Source organism: Pelophylax lessonae (assembly GCF_965119305.1).
Source record: "Pelophylax lessonae genome assembly, chromosome: 3".
Classification (NCBI taxonomy): Eukaryota; Metazoa; Chordata; class Amphibia; order Anura; family Ranidae; genus Pelophylax; species Pelophylax lessonae.
Window position 1 is genome coordinate 225,609,793 of NC_138770.1, and position 15,496 is coordinate 225,625,288.

At 41.1% G+C, this 15,496-nt stretch overlaps 1 protein-coding gene across 1 annotated transcript in view; it reads left to right on the plus strand.

Moving 5' to 3' along the window:
• Positions 1-15,496, plus strand: part of SLC9A9 (solute carrier family 9 member A9) — a 1,314,986-nt gene that overhangs the window by 440,268 nt on the left and 859,222 nt on the right. The window contains exons 7-8 of the mRNA XM_082249543.1: positions 417-555; positions 4,381-4,486. Of these exons, the coding sequence (XP_082105669.1) occupies positions 417-555; positions 4,381-4,486 (245 nt within the window). The remainder of the gene's footprint in view (positions 1-416; positions 556-4,380; positions 4,487-15,496) is intronic.

A 15,496-nucleotide genomic window follows, 5' to 3' on the forward strand; every position in this document is an offset into this window, starting at 1 on the left:
ACTTCGTAAAAATAGATGTTAGTATACTTTTGTAAGTGGGCAATGCTTTGCTTTGTCATGTTGTCTTTGTGAATAAATTCTAGAAACTAATGGCCGTGTCAGTGTAAACTTTCCACACACCACTGAAACTGAATTTAGAAATTTTTTCACATCGTTCCCTGTACTGGTAGCAACAAGCAGAATTTTACCTTGATTGACTTGATGGCTGTTTTAAAAGCAGCTAAAAGCATGCTTTAGCAAAATCGGTCATAATTATTGATTGCACTGCTTGTAATATCAGTTTTGCCATAAATGTTAATATGTAACCATTTTCAGCTGTATATTGCAAAACGTTGATCTATAGTAAATACTAAAATCTTGATAAGGTAAGTTAAAATTCCAAACAAGATCTAATTTTGTGTTTGTCTTTTTTCTAGTTCAATATTAATTTACAGCCCAAAAGAGAACCCGAATGTTTTTGATGCAGCTGCTTTCTTCCAATGTGTCGGCAATTTCCTTGGAATCTTTGCAGGCTCATTTGCTATGGGCTCTGCGTATGCAGTTGTTACTGCTTTGATATCCTTTATAACTTTCAATTATGGAATTGTTTTATCATACCATTTCAAAAATATTTTGTTCATTTGTCTTCTGTTGAAGCTTGTTAATATATTCGTATGTACTTGTATATTGTTGAGAAGTGTAACAGATGCCACGCAGTATTGTTTTACAGAACCTAAATTGACAAAGATAAACAGAGCATCACATATATTAAAGCGATAATAAAGTAATTAATTTTTTTTAATTAACAAACATGTTTTACTTACCTGCTCTGTGCAATGGTTTTGCACAGAGAAGCCCCGATCGACCTCTTCTTGAGTCTCCCTCTGACGCTGCTAGCCCCTCCCTCCTGTCAAGTGCCCCCCAGAGCAAGCAGCTTGCAATGGGGGAATCCTAGCAGGCTCGCTCCTGAGCCACGGCTCTGCAGGTCCATTTTACACACAGAGCCGCAGCTTAGCCCTGCCCCCTCTCTCTCCTGTTCGACTCACTGGTTGTGATTGACAGCAGTGAGAGCCATTTAGCGAATAGGCCCGTACACACGTAGCGATTGTCGGCCGAGCGATCGGCCGTCTTTTGTTTGGTGCTGTCATGTCGGTTGAAAAGTGCTAAAGACTGCACACGAATTTTGTCGGCCAACAACAGCCGACTGCAGAAGTGATGTCATGTGATGGTTAACTTTCAGTGTGTTTTTTCTTCTCTGAGCATGCCCAGTCTTGCTCATCTGCTGTTTGTCGGCTGAATTCTGTACTGACTGAGGAACAATCGGCCGTTCTGGTGTTGGCCAACAAAAATTTTAAAGCCTGCACACCAGATTCTGTTCGGCCGAAAAGTCGCAGTAGGTTGTCGGAAGCATCATACTAACAAGCCGACAATCGGCCGATCGGTCGGTGGCCGAATATTTACGGCCGACAATCGCTACGTGTGTACTGGCCTAATGAGTAGGGAGAGTCCCAAGGGAGCCGAGGCGCTCTTGTGCCCATAGCTGGAGGAAGATTTGGCTTAGTTAAGTATGGGGGGGGGGGGGGGCGGGCTGGAGGGCTTTTATCTTCATGCATTGAATGCAATATGGTAAAAAAAAACCTTCAGCCTTTAGAAACAATTTAAGTTCATTAAAAAAAAAGACATAATTCATTCTGCTAATCACAGTGTTAAGAAACCTTAATTTATAATGTTGAATATTATGATATTATTTTATGGTAAAGTCTAAAACAGAAAATATAGGAGTCCCTAAAGTGCAACTGTGGTTGGACTATGGATGTGATTTACATACAGTATTCATAAGCAGCAGCAATTCATGGACAGAAGCACTGTATCTTTCAGCAGCTCAGCCTTACTGTTCTCCAATTATGTCAGTGACATGGCAGCCTGACAGTCTTCCAATTCCTAAAACATAGAGCAGTTTCACAGAAAGATAGAGACTGTCTATAGCCTTGTTACATTTTTCTTTATACTTATCCTATACCTTGTTATCTTATTTTGTTGATGTAAACTGGATTTTAACTCTGTCCACCCCCAATTTTATCTTGCTGCAAAGGTCTTAAGTTCTTCTCTTTATTGAAGAGTTTGCCTGCTATGTCTGTTTTCAGCTTGGATAATATTACCCTCTGCAAATGTCCAATAAAGGGTCATTCTTTTTTTATGAATAGACTATGGTACTATCTTTTATAATTATGCTTTCCTACATTTTAAAAAATCTGGGATAGAAATGAATATTTCATACATGCTTGCGTGTTCCCTGTGCCCATGGTCTCCTCTGCTATTAGATTGTTGCCTAAGAGGTTTTATTTACGAAGGGATCAAGTAGTGCTGTGTAGAGTGAATCAGGCAAATCAAACTGGTTGCTCAGCTTCCTGTTGTTAGCATCATGAACAGTAGTAAATAAACAGGGAATGCAGCAACTAAATACACTGCTCAAAAAAATTAAAGGAACACTTTAAAAACACATCAGATCTCAATGGGGAAAAATCTCATGCTGAATATCTATACTGATATGGACTGGGTAATGTGTTAGGAACTAAAGGATACCACATTGTTTGATGGAAATGTAGCACCCTACAGGTAGGTGCTAGGTAAAATATGGTGGGCTCTGTCTGCCTAACAGCAGAGCCATGTTTTATTTTGTGCAGGTAGGTTTTCATGGCTACCAAGTGTGTCTGCTGAGAGGGGAGTCTCCTCACTGGCCCTGTGAGAGGCTTCTCATTGGGCCATGAAGGAAACCCAATCAGAGATACATTCGGGCTTGTAACTACCCTAGAAGGAAGATTCTGCTGCAGAGGATTCTGGGAGTGGGTATAAGTGTGAGGGGAGTGCATGACTCCCAGAGTCCCAGGAGGGACTCCTGTCTCTCCTCCTGTCTGAGGAAGTGGATGTCTCTGGGTGCTGCCTGAGAATCCAGAGAGTGCTGAGTTGAGCTGAGAGGATCCGGAAGAGAACCAGCGGAGAGAGAGAGAGGGGTCCAGTCCCAGGAAAGCCTACACAGGTTGTGAGTACTGAGGATTTCCCCTGGGGGTTTGCCTAGTGCCAGAGGGGATGACTCCGGAGAAGGTTCTGGGATCCAAGTGTCAGCTAGCTGTAAAGGGGGTGCCTAGTCAGAGGAACCCTGAAGTGTTAGAGGGGGTACTCAGGTAGAGGACCCTGAAGTGTAAATGGGGCACCTGCAGTTTGGGCCCTGAAGTGTCAGTGCACAGTGTGAAGTGTGCCAGTTGAGAGTTGCAGCAGTACAGGAATTTGCAAGGAGCTACCTCAACCAGTGCAGTGCTGGAGGGAGCCATTCAGTGACTTTGAGCTAAAGCAGTGTTACAAGTCAAGCATTTCTACGGTCCTGGATCTTCTGGACTAAAGTCGAGGATCCAGCACAGTTTTCAGTGATAAACAGTGTTCAAGCGTCAGGAAGCGTTGGCTAGCGTCGGCTGGCGTCAATTGTATTTAGTTGAGCCTAAAGGAGTATCCCACTCATTCCCTTCTCCCATCCCCTTAAATACAATAAAATAACAAAACAAAGAGGCCGGAGTTAATGAGTCAATGTCAAAGAGTCAATGTCTCAGTTCTTACACCCAGGGTCGCAGCTCACATGGGCTGGGGAGGCAACAGGTAACAATGACGGACCCACATCAGGCTCCATGCCTAGAAAACCTGCTACATAAATGACAATTATCAACCTACAGAGGTCTGAATTCAAAGACACCCCAAAAATCAAAGTGAAATACTCACTTTTGTTGCCAGCAGTTTAGACATTAATGGCTGTGTGTTGTTATTTTGAGGGGACAGCAAATTCACAATGTTACACAAGCTGTACACTCACTACTTTATATTGTAGCAACGTGTCATTTCTTCAGTGTTGTCACATGAAAAGATATAATAAAATATTTACAAAATGTGAGGGGTGTACTCACTTTTGTGAGATACTGTGTGTGTGTGTATATATGTATATATATATATAAGTTTTGCTTTTCATTTATGTTTTAAACTGAATGGATTGTTTTGCAAGGTGAGGGTTGACATACACTTTAATTATGAGGCCCAATTGTTGTTTTTATTGGAAACCTGATTCTTTAAAATTAATTGAGACTTTTGTAAACTCAGATTTTACAAGTTTTTTTTAGGAATGACTGATAATATATTTGGTATTATTGATATTATCTCTGTCCCACTCTAAATAAATCAAAACCTTAGTAAGACACTCCCATTACAACCTAATCAAACTAGGTTTTTATATCTGTTTAGAGATGGCAAAATGTTTTCTGCACTAGATAGTTATATGCTTTTTTTCAGATCTAGTAAGGAATTGTAGAGATGATTATGCACTTATGAATTGTCTTCTGTTTTCCTTAATTCATTGCTTACTTGACAAAATTTACCAAGTTGTGTGAGTTCCCTATGCTGGAAACAGGACTATTTTTTTTACTATCATGGAGTGCCTTCCTCTCTGCAGAAGCTGTGGGGCTAACAGGTATGTGAAGACTGCCAGTGTACATAGAAGATTAACTGAAATTATGTCCCTACATGATTTTTTCCATTCCAGTGGGGTGTACTCTCTTTCTCCCTTTTTCCATGCAGGCGCACTGATAATGTAAGTAGGTGAGGTCAAGTGCATATGCACCTTGAGGGCATATGTACACATTCTGATTGGTCCATGCAACTTTGGAAATGGTACTAGAGCCTGATTTCAAACTGTAACACTGGCGTGTGGGGGTGATTCTGCTTTTTCTGATTGATGTAGTTAATCACTGTGCTGATCCTGACCTCATTTGAACTTATTACCAAACTGCAAAGCAGCCAGCATTAGCAAAGTGTTCATATACAAAGTGGCAGATTGTTTCCCTAGCTTAAAAGGCCTAAAAAATGAATGTTTTTTTCCAAAAAGTTTTAGTAAAGCTAGGTATACACAGGACTTTTTTTTTTTTTTGTTCAGCCCATTGAGAGGTTGTGGAACTAACACACTCGATGTTAGTGCTGAAAAATCTTCCCCTGAGCTATTGTGGCTGACAGGGGGAGCTGTTGTGTCTGACAATGCTGATCAGACGCTGGTTGTCACATACCTGGTCCGAGGCCGAAGTGTTGAGAGGACTTCCCTTGCGGTTAAGTGCAGTGCGCCCCTGAAGGTGGGAACATGGCGTGCTATGCTCAGAGGGGTTGCCAGCTGCGACAGGCTGAGGTGGTGCAGAGATGTCAGCTGGTTGACGAGAAGGGTTTATTGCCGGGCAGAAGTCCCTCAGGAGTACCGGTTGAGACTTGGCAGCAGAGAGAGCCAGAAGCAAAGTCAGGAGTCAGGTCAGAAGTCATGCATGGAAGATCAGCCAGTAAGCATCTAAGCAGTAAGTAAGAAGCAAACAGGGTCAGGAGTCAACCGGGGTCATACACTGGTAATCTCAAAGTAGCCGAGTCAAAAGAGCAAGCTAGGGGTCAAGCACAGAGCAACAGGCAGCAGCAGGGTCACAGGAACAAGAGACAAAAAATAAAATACCAGGGAATAGGTGTGATCACGGTATCGGATCCAGATGGATATGATATCTCAGTTTTTTGGTAAGTATAGTACCAGGAACCACAGGCAACCGTAATATTACTATGGGAGAAAAAGGGGGGGTATGTAGAGGGGATATAGATCCTCTCAAGATGGTTGCAATTACTTGGCTCACAAATTTCTGAGGTGCATATTTAAACTTTATTGGTGATTACTAAAATTATTCAAAAAATAAATAAAAATGACATATACAGTTGACAATAGAGAAAGATGACTAATTAAAATCATCTATTAAGGACATAGTTCTCTGGACAAATAACGATGGGGCAGCTAGTTAAAGCGATAATCCCCACCGTGCCTTGCCCACCCTCAAAAGATAGTGGTAGTTGGGAGTAGTACCTCCAATGGAACAGTGTATCACTTCTTTTGTACAATGTATTTTTTATAGAACCATATGTTGCCTATGGAGGTAAATCACTTGCAAATTAAAGGTAAATATATACAACTTCTTTCAAAACAAGCATGTAAATATTGAATTACAGTACATGCAGAGTATGCAAGTGATATATCACAAAGGCTTCTCCCGACTATCAAGTAGTTAGGATGAAATTTGGTCAAAGTCACAATATGTCTTTTCAAAGTGGGGTGTAAAAATAATGCCCCTGTATGAGATGAATCCAGTAATCAAAAGAAGGAAGATTTATTCTTCTAATGATATTTCAGATCTGTGCGTTGGAGCTCATATTGTGAGGATTTGACAGCGCTGTAAAGTAATCTTAATCCTATCTTAGGGAGTATAACACTATGCAGCAAGTTGTGTTGATGTAGAATCTATGCGGATGGGGGAGGAAAAGTGGAGGGGGGAGAAGGGGGGGTTGGTAAAGAGTTGTCAGATCCAATTGATCCTTATTGTGGAGGGAGGGGGTGAAACTGATTTCCTTTTCTTGTGTGTTGAACTTGTAATTAAGAGGGTAGTGTCTGTGTTTTGTTCACCGGCAATGAGGGCTCTTGGTACCCGGGACCTGGACAAGTATGAGTATGATGAGTGTCTTCTGGGCTGTGCCCGATTGTAAGACAGAAGAATCGAACAGTGTATGTGTTGTCTTTACTCACCGCTCGTTGTCCGGTCGACCTGTCTCGGTATCGTAGAGCTATATTACCTCAGAGCTTCGCGGGAACATCCAGATTGGTATCCCTCTGTGTGGTTTTTCAAACCACGCCGTTTGTTACTGTCGGTTGCTCCGTTCCACCAATATAGTGCTTTATGTTGAACGCTGTATAGCGGGATCTGACAGGGGGGAAAGGGTGAAGGGGAGACCTGCTTCTCCTCCGTGCAAGTGCTTTTTCCTGCTGCATACACGTGTTGAGTCTTTTTGATCCGGTGTTACGGCGGTTAAAGACTTCTACAGAGTCGGCGGTTCCTGTGTTGAGGATGGGCTGTTTGCGGTGGCGTCTGCCATAAGCCGTTGACGCGTTTCGCGTGATTGTACACGCTTCTTCAGAACGTAAAGGGCACTATTAGATGATAGTTTAAATAGTCTGTGTTTATTTCTGATTGGATGATTTTTTCCGGTTTAAGTGGTGCCATCTTGTGGATAAAGTAGGTAATGCCCTTATGTTACAATTATTCCAGATAACTGTGCGGTTTTAAACAGTAATAGAGTAATTAAGAAACTGACTAAGTATAGATAAGTTACAATCAAAGGATAATAGAGACTTAAAAAAAGAGGCTTAAAAGGACTTATGTCAGTTTTATGTGGTAACTATATAGATGGCGTCTGCAGAGGGGACAGAATGATGCAGATACTGGGTTTAGAGTATATAGGGGGTATTTAAGAAAAACTATGTATTTTTCTTATGATGAGGTAATATTTTTAGGTTCTCTGTAGATCTTATTTAGTGTATATAGGACAAACATTCCAGAAATTAAGTGTTGTAGGGTTATATAGAGGATATGCTCTGGAGGGGGGTTAGGATAGAGTTTCAGGGATGGGCTTATGGGTCCAAAAATATTTTGAGACTCAGTTCATTATTCAGGCCTTTTGGGGTCAAAGTGTCTAGTCTAAATATCCAGGCTTTTTCGTGGCGTAGCAGGACTTGGTCAAAGTCTCCGCGTCTTGCTGGAATTTTTAGTGCCCAGAAACCTTTGACTTTGAGTCCCTTTGGATTGCTTTCATGTTTTTCTTTGAAATGTTGTGCTATTGGGGTCTCCTCCTTCAGTCTTATACTTTTCAGGTGCTCTCCTATCCTTATTCGGAGTGTTCTTTTGGTTTTCCCAATGTAGATTTTATTGCATGGGCATGTGATATGGTATAGAAGACGTGAGGTACTGCAGTTTATAAATGAGTTTATACTGTAGTTTTTAGTACCTGACGAGTCTGTGAAAGTATTGGTTTTTTCCACAAATTCACAGATGTGGCAGTGTCCACACGGGTACATGCCTTTTAATTTAGGTAAATCTGTCAGCCAATCCCTTTGTGTATTTGATCTGGTGTATTCGGAATGTACTAGATGGTCTCCAAGATTTTTAGATCTTTTTGCCACTAGTAGTGGTTTTGGTCCTACCACGTTTTTAATTCTGTCTGTCATTTGTAGAAGGTGCCAGTGCTTATTTAATACTTCCCTGACTTCTTTCCATTGATTTCCGAATTTTGTAATAAGGCGAGGTGGAGCTGTGATGTTTTTGTCATTTTTTGGTTTTGATGTGTTGAGGAGTTGGTTTCTTGTTTTTTGGCCTGCTTTGCGTTTTGCTCGTCGAAGGGTTCTATGAGAGTATCCCCTCTCTCTAAATCTTTTGTATAACTTATTTGCTTCAATTAGGTAATCATTGTATTTGGAGCAGTTTCTTTTTAACCTTATAAACTGCCCTACAGGGATACCTTTCTTCAGTGGTTCAGGGTGCGCACTGTCTGCTCTGAGTAAGGTATTTGCTGCCGTGCGTTTTCTATAGGTGGTGGTTCTAAGTTTTCCATTTTCCAGGTAGATATTCAGATCCAGGAATGCGATGTGATGATTGTCTGCAGTGTAGGTTAAATGGATGTTCCGATTGTTTGTGTTGAGTTCTTGCATGAAGTTATCAAGCTCTTGTTGTGTACCTTTCCATACCATGAACACGTCGTCTATGTACCTCAGCCAGGTAAGTGCATGGCTGTGGTACATAGACGAGGTGACCACAGCTTCCTCTTCCCAGAATCCCAGGTGCAGACAGGCATACGATGGTGCCCATGGGGCTCCCATAGCTGTTCCTCTTATTTGTTGAAAGTAATGGCCTGTGAATTGGAAGAAGTTGTTACGCAGTGCAAAGTCAAGAATCTCTATTAGGAATTCATTTTGTGCTCCCAAAAATGGAAATTTTTTATCCAGAAAGTGGTGTACTGCTAGAATTCCCCATTGGTTCGGTATAGACGTATAGAGCGATTCAACGTCTATACCTACCAAGAGTACCTCTCCCTCAAATTGTAGATTTGAGATTTTATTTAGTACATCTCCGGTGTCACGGACATATGAGGGTAGGTCTAGTACTAGCTCTTTTATGAGGGCGTCTAGGTATTTACCTATTTTTTCTAGTGGACCTCCCACTGCTGAGACTATTGGTCTTCCTGGTGGTAATAGTGGGTTCTTGTGTATCTTAGGTAAGATATAGAATGTTGGGGTGTTGTATTCCGTTATTTTTAAGTAAAGCTTTTCTTTTTCTGTAATAAGGTAGGCTTCCTTTGCAAAGTTTAGTTTCTCATTTAATTTTTGGACGACGGTTGGGAAAGGATTTTGTTGTATTCTTTTATATGTTTGGGTGTCTGAGAGGAGTCGCATAGCTTCCCTTTCGTATAGATTCTCAGACATCAGGACGACATTTCCTCCTTTATCACTTCTCTTTATAACTAGATTGGAGGCTTTTTTAAGGTCTGTAAGTGCTTTCCTCTCAGGGCCTGATAGGTTATCCGGGGGGTTCCAGTCCCAGTTTACTTTTTTAAGGTCTTCTTCCACAAGTGTTAGGAACATATTTAGCCATTTATTGCTATTAAACTTAGGCATGACAGTAGATCTAATGGTGATGTTTGCTTTTCTTCGTTCCATATTTTCTTCTTGGGGTTCATCATCTTCTGGGTCACATTCTTCTAGAAGTGAATTAAGGATATCGAGGGCTTCCTGGTCTGTAGGGTTTATCTTTTCCTGTTCGGTTGTTATTGATTTGTCTGTGGAGTATAATAGTTTGAAGTAAATTTTTCTTAAATAAAGGCAGATGTCTTTGTAAACCTCAAAATGGTCCATTCCTTCCCTGGGAGAGAAGGATAATCCTCTCTTTAGAAGCTTAATGTGTCTAGCTTCTAGTTGGAAGTCGGATAAATTAATGACTTTTTGGTCATTTTCTTCAGTATCTAACTTTGGGGTATCTTCGTTATGGTTAGATGAGGGTAAGGTTATGAAGTCTTGGGGGGTAGGAATGTGTGGATTTATGAGGTCCTTGTAACCTGTTTGATTTATCGCCCGTTCCTGGTATTTATTTTTTGTTGTCTCGTCTCGATTCTTTCGCCTTCTTTTGCCCCTCCTCTTCCTCTTCTGTTTCCTCTTCCTCTGGGAGCTTTTTTCAAAATACTCTTTGGTGCTGCTGGAGGATTGTTTTCCTCCAGCTGGTCTTCCTCTAAAAAAGAGACCGAGCGTTCATCTTCCTCACTGCCAGATTGATACGATTGGTTCCTTGATCTACTTCTTGGTGATCTTCCACGTCCTCTAGATCTATTCCTTCTGTGTTGGGGGTTGAGATCAAAAATATCTCCTGTTGCCCAATCTCCTTGATCTCGCTGAAATTTTGATTGTTTTGTTTGGCGGAGTGAGAGTACAAAAATCACTCCGCCAAACAAAACAATCAAAATTTCAGCGAGATCAAGGAGATTGGGCAACAGGAGATATTTTTGATCTCAACCCCCAACACAGAAGGAATAGATCTAGAGGAAGAGGAGGGGCAAAAGAAGGCGAAAGAATCGAGACGAGACAACAAAAAATAAATACCAGGAATGGGCGATAAATCAAACAGGTTACAAGGACCTCATAAATCCACACATTCCTACCCCCCAAGACTTCATAACCTTACCCTCATCTAACCATAACGAAGATACCCCAAAGTTAGATACTGAAGAAAATGACCAAAAAGTCATTAATTTATCCGACTTCCAACTAGAAGCTAGACACATTAAGCTTCTAAAGAGAGGATTATCCTTCTCTCCCAGGGAAGGAATGGACCATTTTGAGGTTTACAAAGACATCTGCCTTTATTTAAGAAAAATTTACTTCAAACTATTATACTCCACAGACAAATCAATAACAACCGAACAGGAAAAGATAAACCCTACAGACCAGGAAGCCCTCGATATCCTTAATTCACTTCTAGAAGAATGTGACCCAGAAGATGATGAACCCCAAGAAGAAAATATGGAACGAAGAAAAGCAAACATCACCATTAGATCTACTGTCATGCCTAAGTTTAATAGCAATAAATGGCTAAATATGTTCCTAACACTTGTGGAAGAAGACCTTAAAAAAGTAAACTGGGACTGGAACCCCCCGGATAACCTATCAGGCCCTGAGAGGAAAGCACTTACAGACCTTAAAAAAGCCTCCAATCTAGTTATAAAGAGAAGTGATAAAGGAGGAAATGTCGTCCTGATGTCTGAGAATCTATACGAAAGGGAAGCTATGCGACTCCTCTCAGACACCCAAACATATAAAAGAATACAACAAAATCCTTTCCCAACCGTCGTCCAAAAATTAAATGAGAAACTAAACTTTGCAAAGGAAGCCTACCTTATTACAGAAAAAGAAAAGCTTTACTTAAAAATAACGGAATACAACACCCCAACATTCTATATCTTACCTAAGATACACAAGAACCCACTATTACCACCAGGAAGACCAATAGTCTCAGCAGTGGGAGGTCCACTAGAAAAAATAGGTAAATACCTAGACGCCCTCATAAAAGAGCTAGTACTAGACCTACCCTCATATGTCCGTGACACCGGAGATGTACTAAATAAAATCTCAAATCTACAATTTGAGGGAGAGGTACTCTTGGTAGGTATAGACGTTGAATCGCTCTATACGTCTATACCGAACCAATGGGGAATTCTAGCAGTACACCACTTTCTGGATAAAAAATTTCCATTTTTGGGAGCACAAAATGAATTCCTAATAGAGATTCTTGACTTTGCACTGCGTAACAACTTCTTCCAATTCACAGGCCATTACTTTCAACAAATAAGAGGAACAGCTATGGGAGCCCCATGGGCACCATCGTATGCCTGTCTGCACCTGGGATTCTGGGAAGAGGAAGCTGTGGTCACCTCGTCTATGTACCACAGCCATGCACTTACCTGGCTGAGGTACATAGACGACGTGTTCATGGTATGGAAAGGTACACAACAAGAGCTTGATAACTTCATGCAAGAACTCAACACAAACAATCGGAACATCCATTTAACCTACACTGCAGACAATCATCACATCGCATTCCTGGATCTGAATATCTACCTGGAAAATGGAAAACTTAGAACCACCACCTATAGAAAACGCACGGCAGCAAATACCTTACTCAGAGCAGACAGTGCGCACCCTGAACCACTGAAGAAAGGTATCCCTGTAGGGCAGTTTATAAGGTTAAAAAGAAACTGCTCCAAATACAATGATTACCTAATTGAAGCAAATAAGTTATACAAAAGATTTAGAGAGAGGGGATACTCTCATAGAACCCTTCGACGAGCAAAACGCAAAGCAGGCCAAAAAACAAGAAACCAACTCCTCAACACATCAAAACCAAAAAATGACAAAAACATCACAGCTCCACCTCGCCTTATTACAAAATTCGGAAATCAATGGAAAGAAGTCAGGGAAGTATTAAATAAGCACTGGCACCTTCTACAAATGACAGACAGAATTAAAAACGTGGTAGGACCAAAACCACTACTAGTGGCAAAAAGATCTAAAAATCTTGGAGACCATCTAGTACATTCCAAATACACCAGATCAAATACACAAAGGGATTGGCTGACAGATTTACCTAAATTAAAAGGCATGTACCCGTGTGGACACTGCCACATCTGTGAATTTGTGGAAAAAACCAATACTTTCACAGACTCGTCAGGTACTAAAAACTACAGTATAAACTCATTTATAAACTGCAGTACCTCACGTCTTCTATACCATATCACATGCCCATGCAATAAAATCTACATTGGGAAAACCAAAAGAACACTCCGAATAAGGATAGGAGAGCACCTGAAAAGTATAAGACTGAAGGAGGAGACCCCAATAGCACAACATTTCAAAGAAAAACATGAAAGCAATCCAAAGGGACTCAAAGTCAAAGGTTTCTGGGCACTAAAAATTCCAGCAAGACGCGGAGACTTTGACCAAGTCCTGCTACGCCACGAAAAAGCCTGGATATTTAGACTAGACACTTTGACCCCAAAAGGCCTGAATAATGAACTGAGTCTCAAAATATTTTTGGACCCATAAGCCCATCCCTGAAACTCTATCCTAACCCCCCTCCAGAGCATATCCTCTATATAACCCTACAACACTTAATTTCTGGAATGTTTGTCCTATATACACTAAATAAGATCTACAGAGAACCTAAAAATATTACCTCATCATAAGAAAAATACATAGTTTTTCTTAAATACCCCCTATATACTCTAAACCCAGTATCTGCATCATTCTGTCCCCTCTGCAGACGCCATCTATATAGTTACCACATAAAACTGACATAAGTCCTTTTAAGCCTCTTTTTTTAAGTCTCTATTATCCTTTGATTGTAACTTATCTATACTTAGTCAGTTTCTTAATTACTCTATTACTGTTTAAAACCGCACAGTTATCTGGAATAATTGTAACATAAGGGCATTACCTACTTTATCCACAAGATGGCACCACTTAAACCGGAAAAAATCATCCAATCAGAAATAAACACAGACTATTTAAACTATCATCTAATAGTGCCCTTTACGTTCTGAAGAAGCGTGTACAATCACGCGAAACGCGTCAACGGCTTATGGCAGACGCCACCGCAAACAGCCCATCCTCAACACAGGAACCGCCGACTCTGTAGAAGTCTTTAACCGCCGTAACACCGGATCAAAAAGACTCAACACGTGTATGCAGCAGGAAAAAGCACTTGCACGGAGGAGAAGCAGGTCTCCCCTTCACCCTTTCCCCCCTGTCAGATCCCGCTATACAGCGTTCAACATAAAGCACTATATTGGTGGAACGGAGCAACCGACAGTAACAAACGGCGTGGTTTGAAAAACCACACAGAGGGATACCAATCTGGATGTTCCCGCGAAGCTCTGAGGTAATATAGCTCTACGATACCGAGACAGGTCGACCGGACAACGAGCGGTGAGTAAAGACAACACATACACTGTTCGATTCTTCTGTCTTACAATCGGGCACAGCCCAGAAGACACTCATCATACTCATACTTGTCCAGGTCCCGGGTACCAAGAGCCCTCATTGCCGGTGAACAAAACACAGACACTACCCTCTTAATTACAAGTTCAACACACAAGAAAAGGAAATCAGTTTCACCCCCTCCCTCCACAATAAGGATCAATTGGATCTGACAACTCTTTACCAACCCCCCCCTTCTCCCCCCTCCACTTTTCCTCCCCCATCCGCATAGATTCTACATCAACACAACTTGCTGCATAGTGTTATACTCCCTAAGATAGGATTAAGATTACTTTACAGCGCTGTCAAATCCTCACAATATGAGCTCCAACGCACAGATCTGAAATATCATTAGAAGAATAAATCTTCCTTCTTTTGATTACTGGATTCATCTCATACAGGGGCATTATTTTTACACCCCACTTTGAAAAGACATATTGTGACTTTGACCAAATTTCATCCTAACTACTTGATAGTCGGGAGAAGCCTTTGTGATATATCACTTGCATACTCTGCATGTACTGTAATTCAATATTTACATGCTTGTTTTGAAAGAAGTTGTATATATTTACCTTTAATTTGCAAGTGATTTACCTCCATAGGCAACATATGGTTCTATAAAAAATACATTGTACAAAAGAAGTGATACACTGTTCCATTGGAGGTACTACTCCCAACTACCACTATCTTTTGAGGGTGGGCAAGGCACGGTGGGGATTATCGCTTTAACTAGCTGCCCCATCGTTATTTGTCCAGAGAACTATGTCCTTAATAGATGATTTTAATTAGTCATCTTTCTCTATTGTCAACTGTATATGTCATTTTTATTTATTTTTTGAATAATTTTAGTAATCACCAATAAAGTTTAAATATGCACCTCAGAAATTTGTGAGCCAAGTAATTGCAACCATCTTGAGAGGATCTATATCCCCTCTACATACCCCCCCTTTTTCTCTCACAGGAACAAGCCAGGGGGCAAAGGCAGGAATGGAGGCAAGACAGGTCAAAGGCAAGCCAAGTCGGTAACAGGAAATCCAATATTATCAAAGACAGGAACACACGGGGGAAGCTCAAACTAAAATCACTGGCAGGCTTCATTATAAAGGCTCAGGCGAAGTGCTGGTAGAAATGCTGGATCCTAGAGTCCTTCTCTTGCCAAAGTACTGGTATAGATGCTAGGTCCTTGAGCCCTTCTTCTGTTGTTGGCACCCTGACACTGTTTTCCATAATGCTAGTTCGACAGACACCGGTTCTGAGATCGGCTTCTATCGGACAGGCTGCTGCACACACAGGTCCTTTTTTCGGTCGGTTTCTGTTGAACTTTGCTTACCAGCCTTAGATAGTAAAGCTCAACTTGCCCTTACTCCTGACTTTTACTGTTATGCTATTTCTTTGATGCTTAGCTTCCTTGTTTCTTCCTTGGCTATAAATCATAGCACACCTTTCAATTATGCTTCCCTGTCATTCTTTGGTACTGGAATGACCCCCCTGATAGACCTTGGCTACCCTCAATTTCTATTGTGTGGACTGTCTGATTACATCTAGGCCCACTTTGTCATC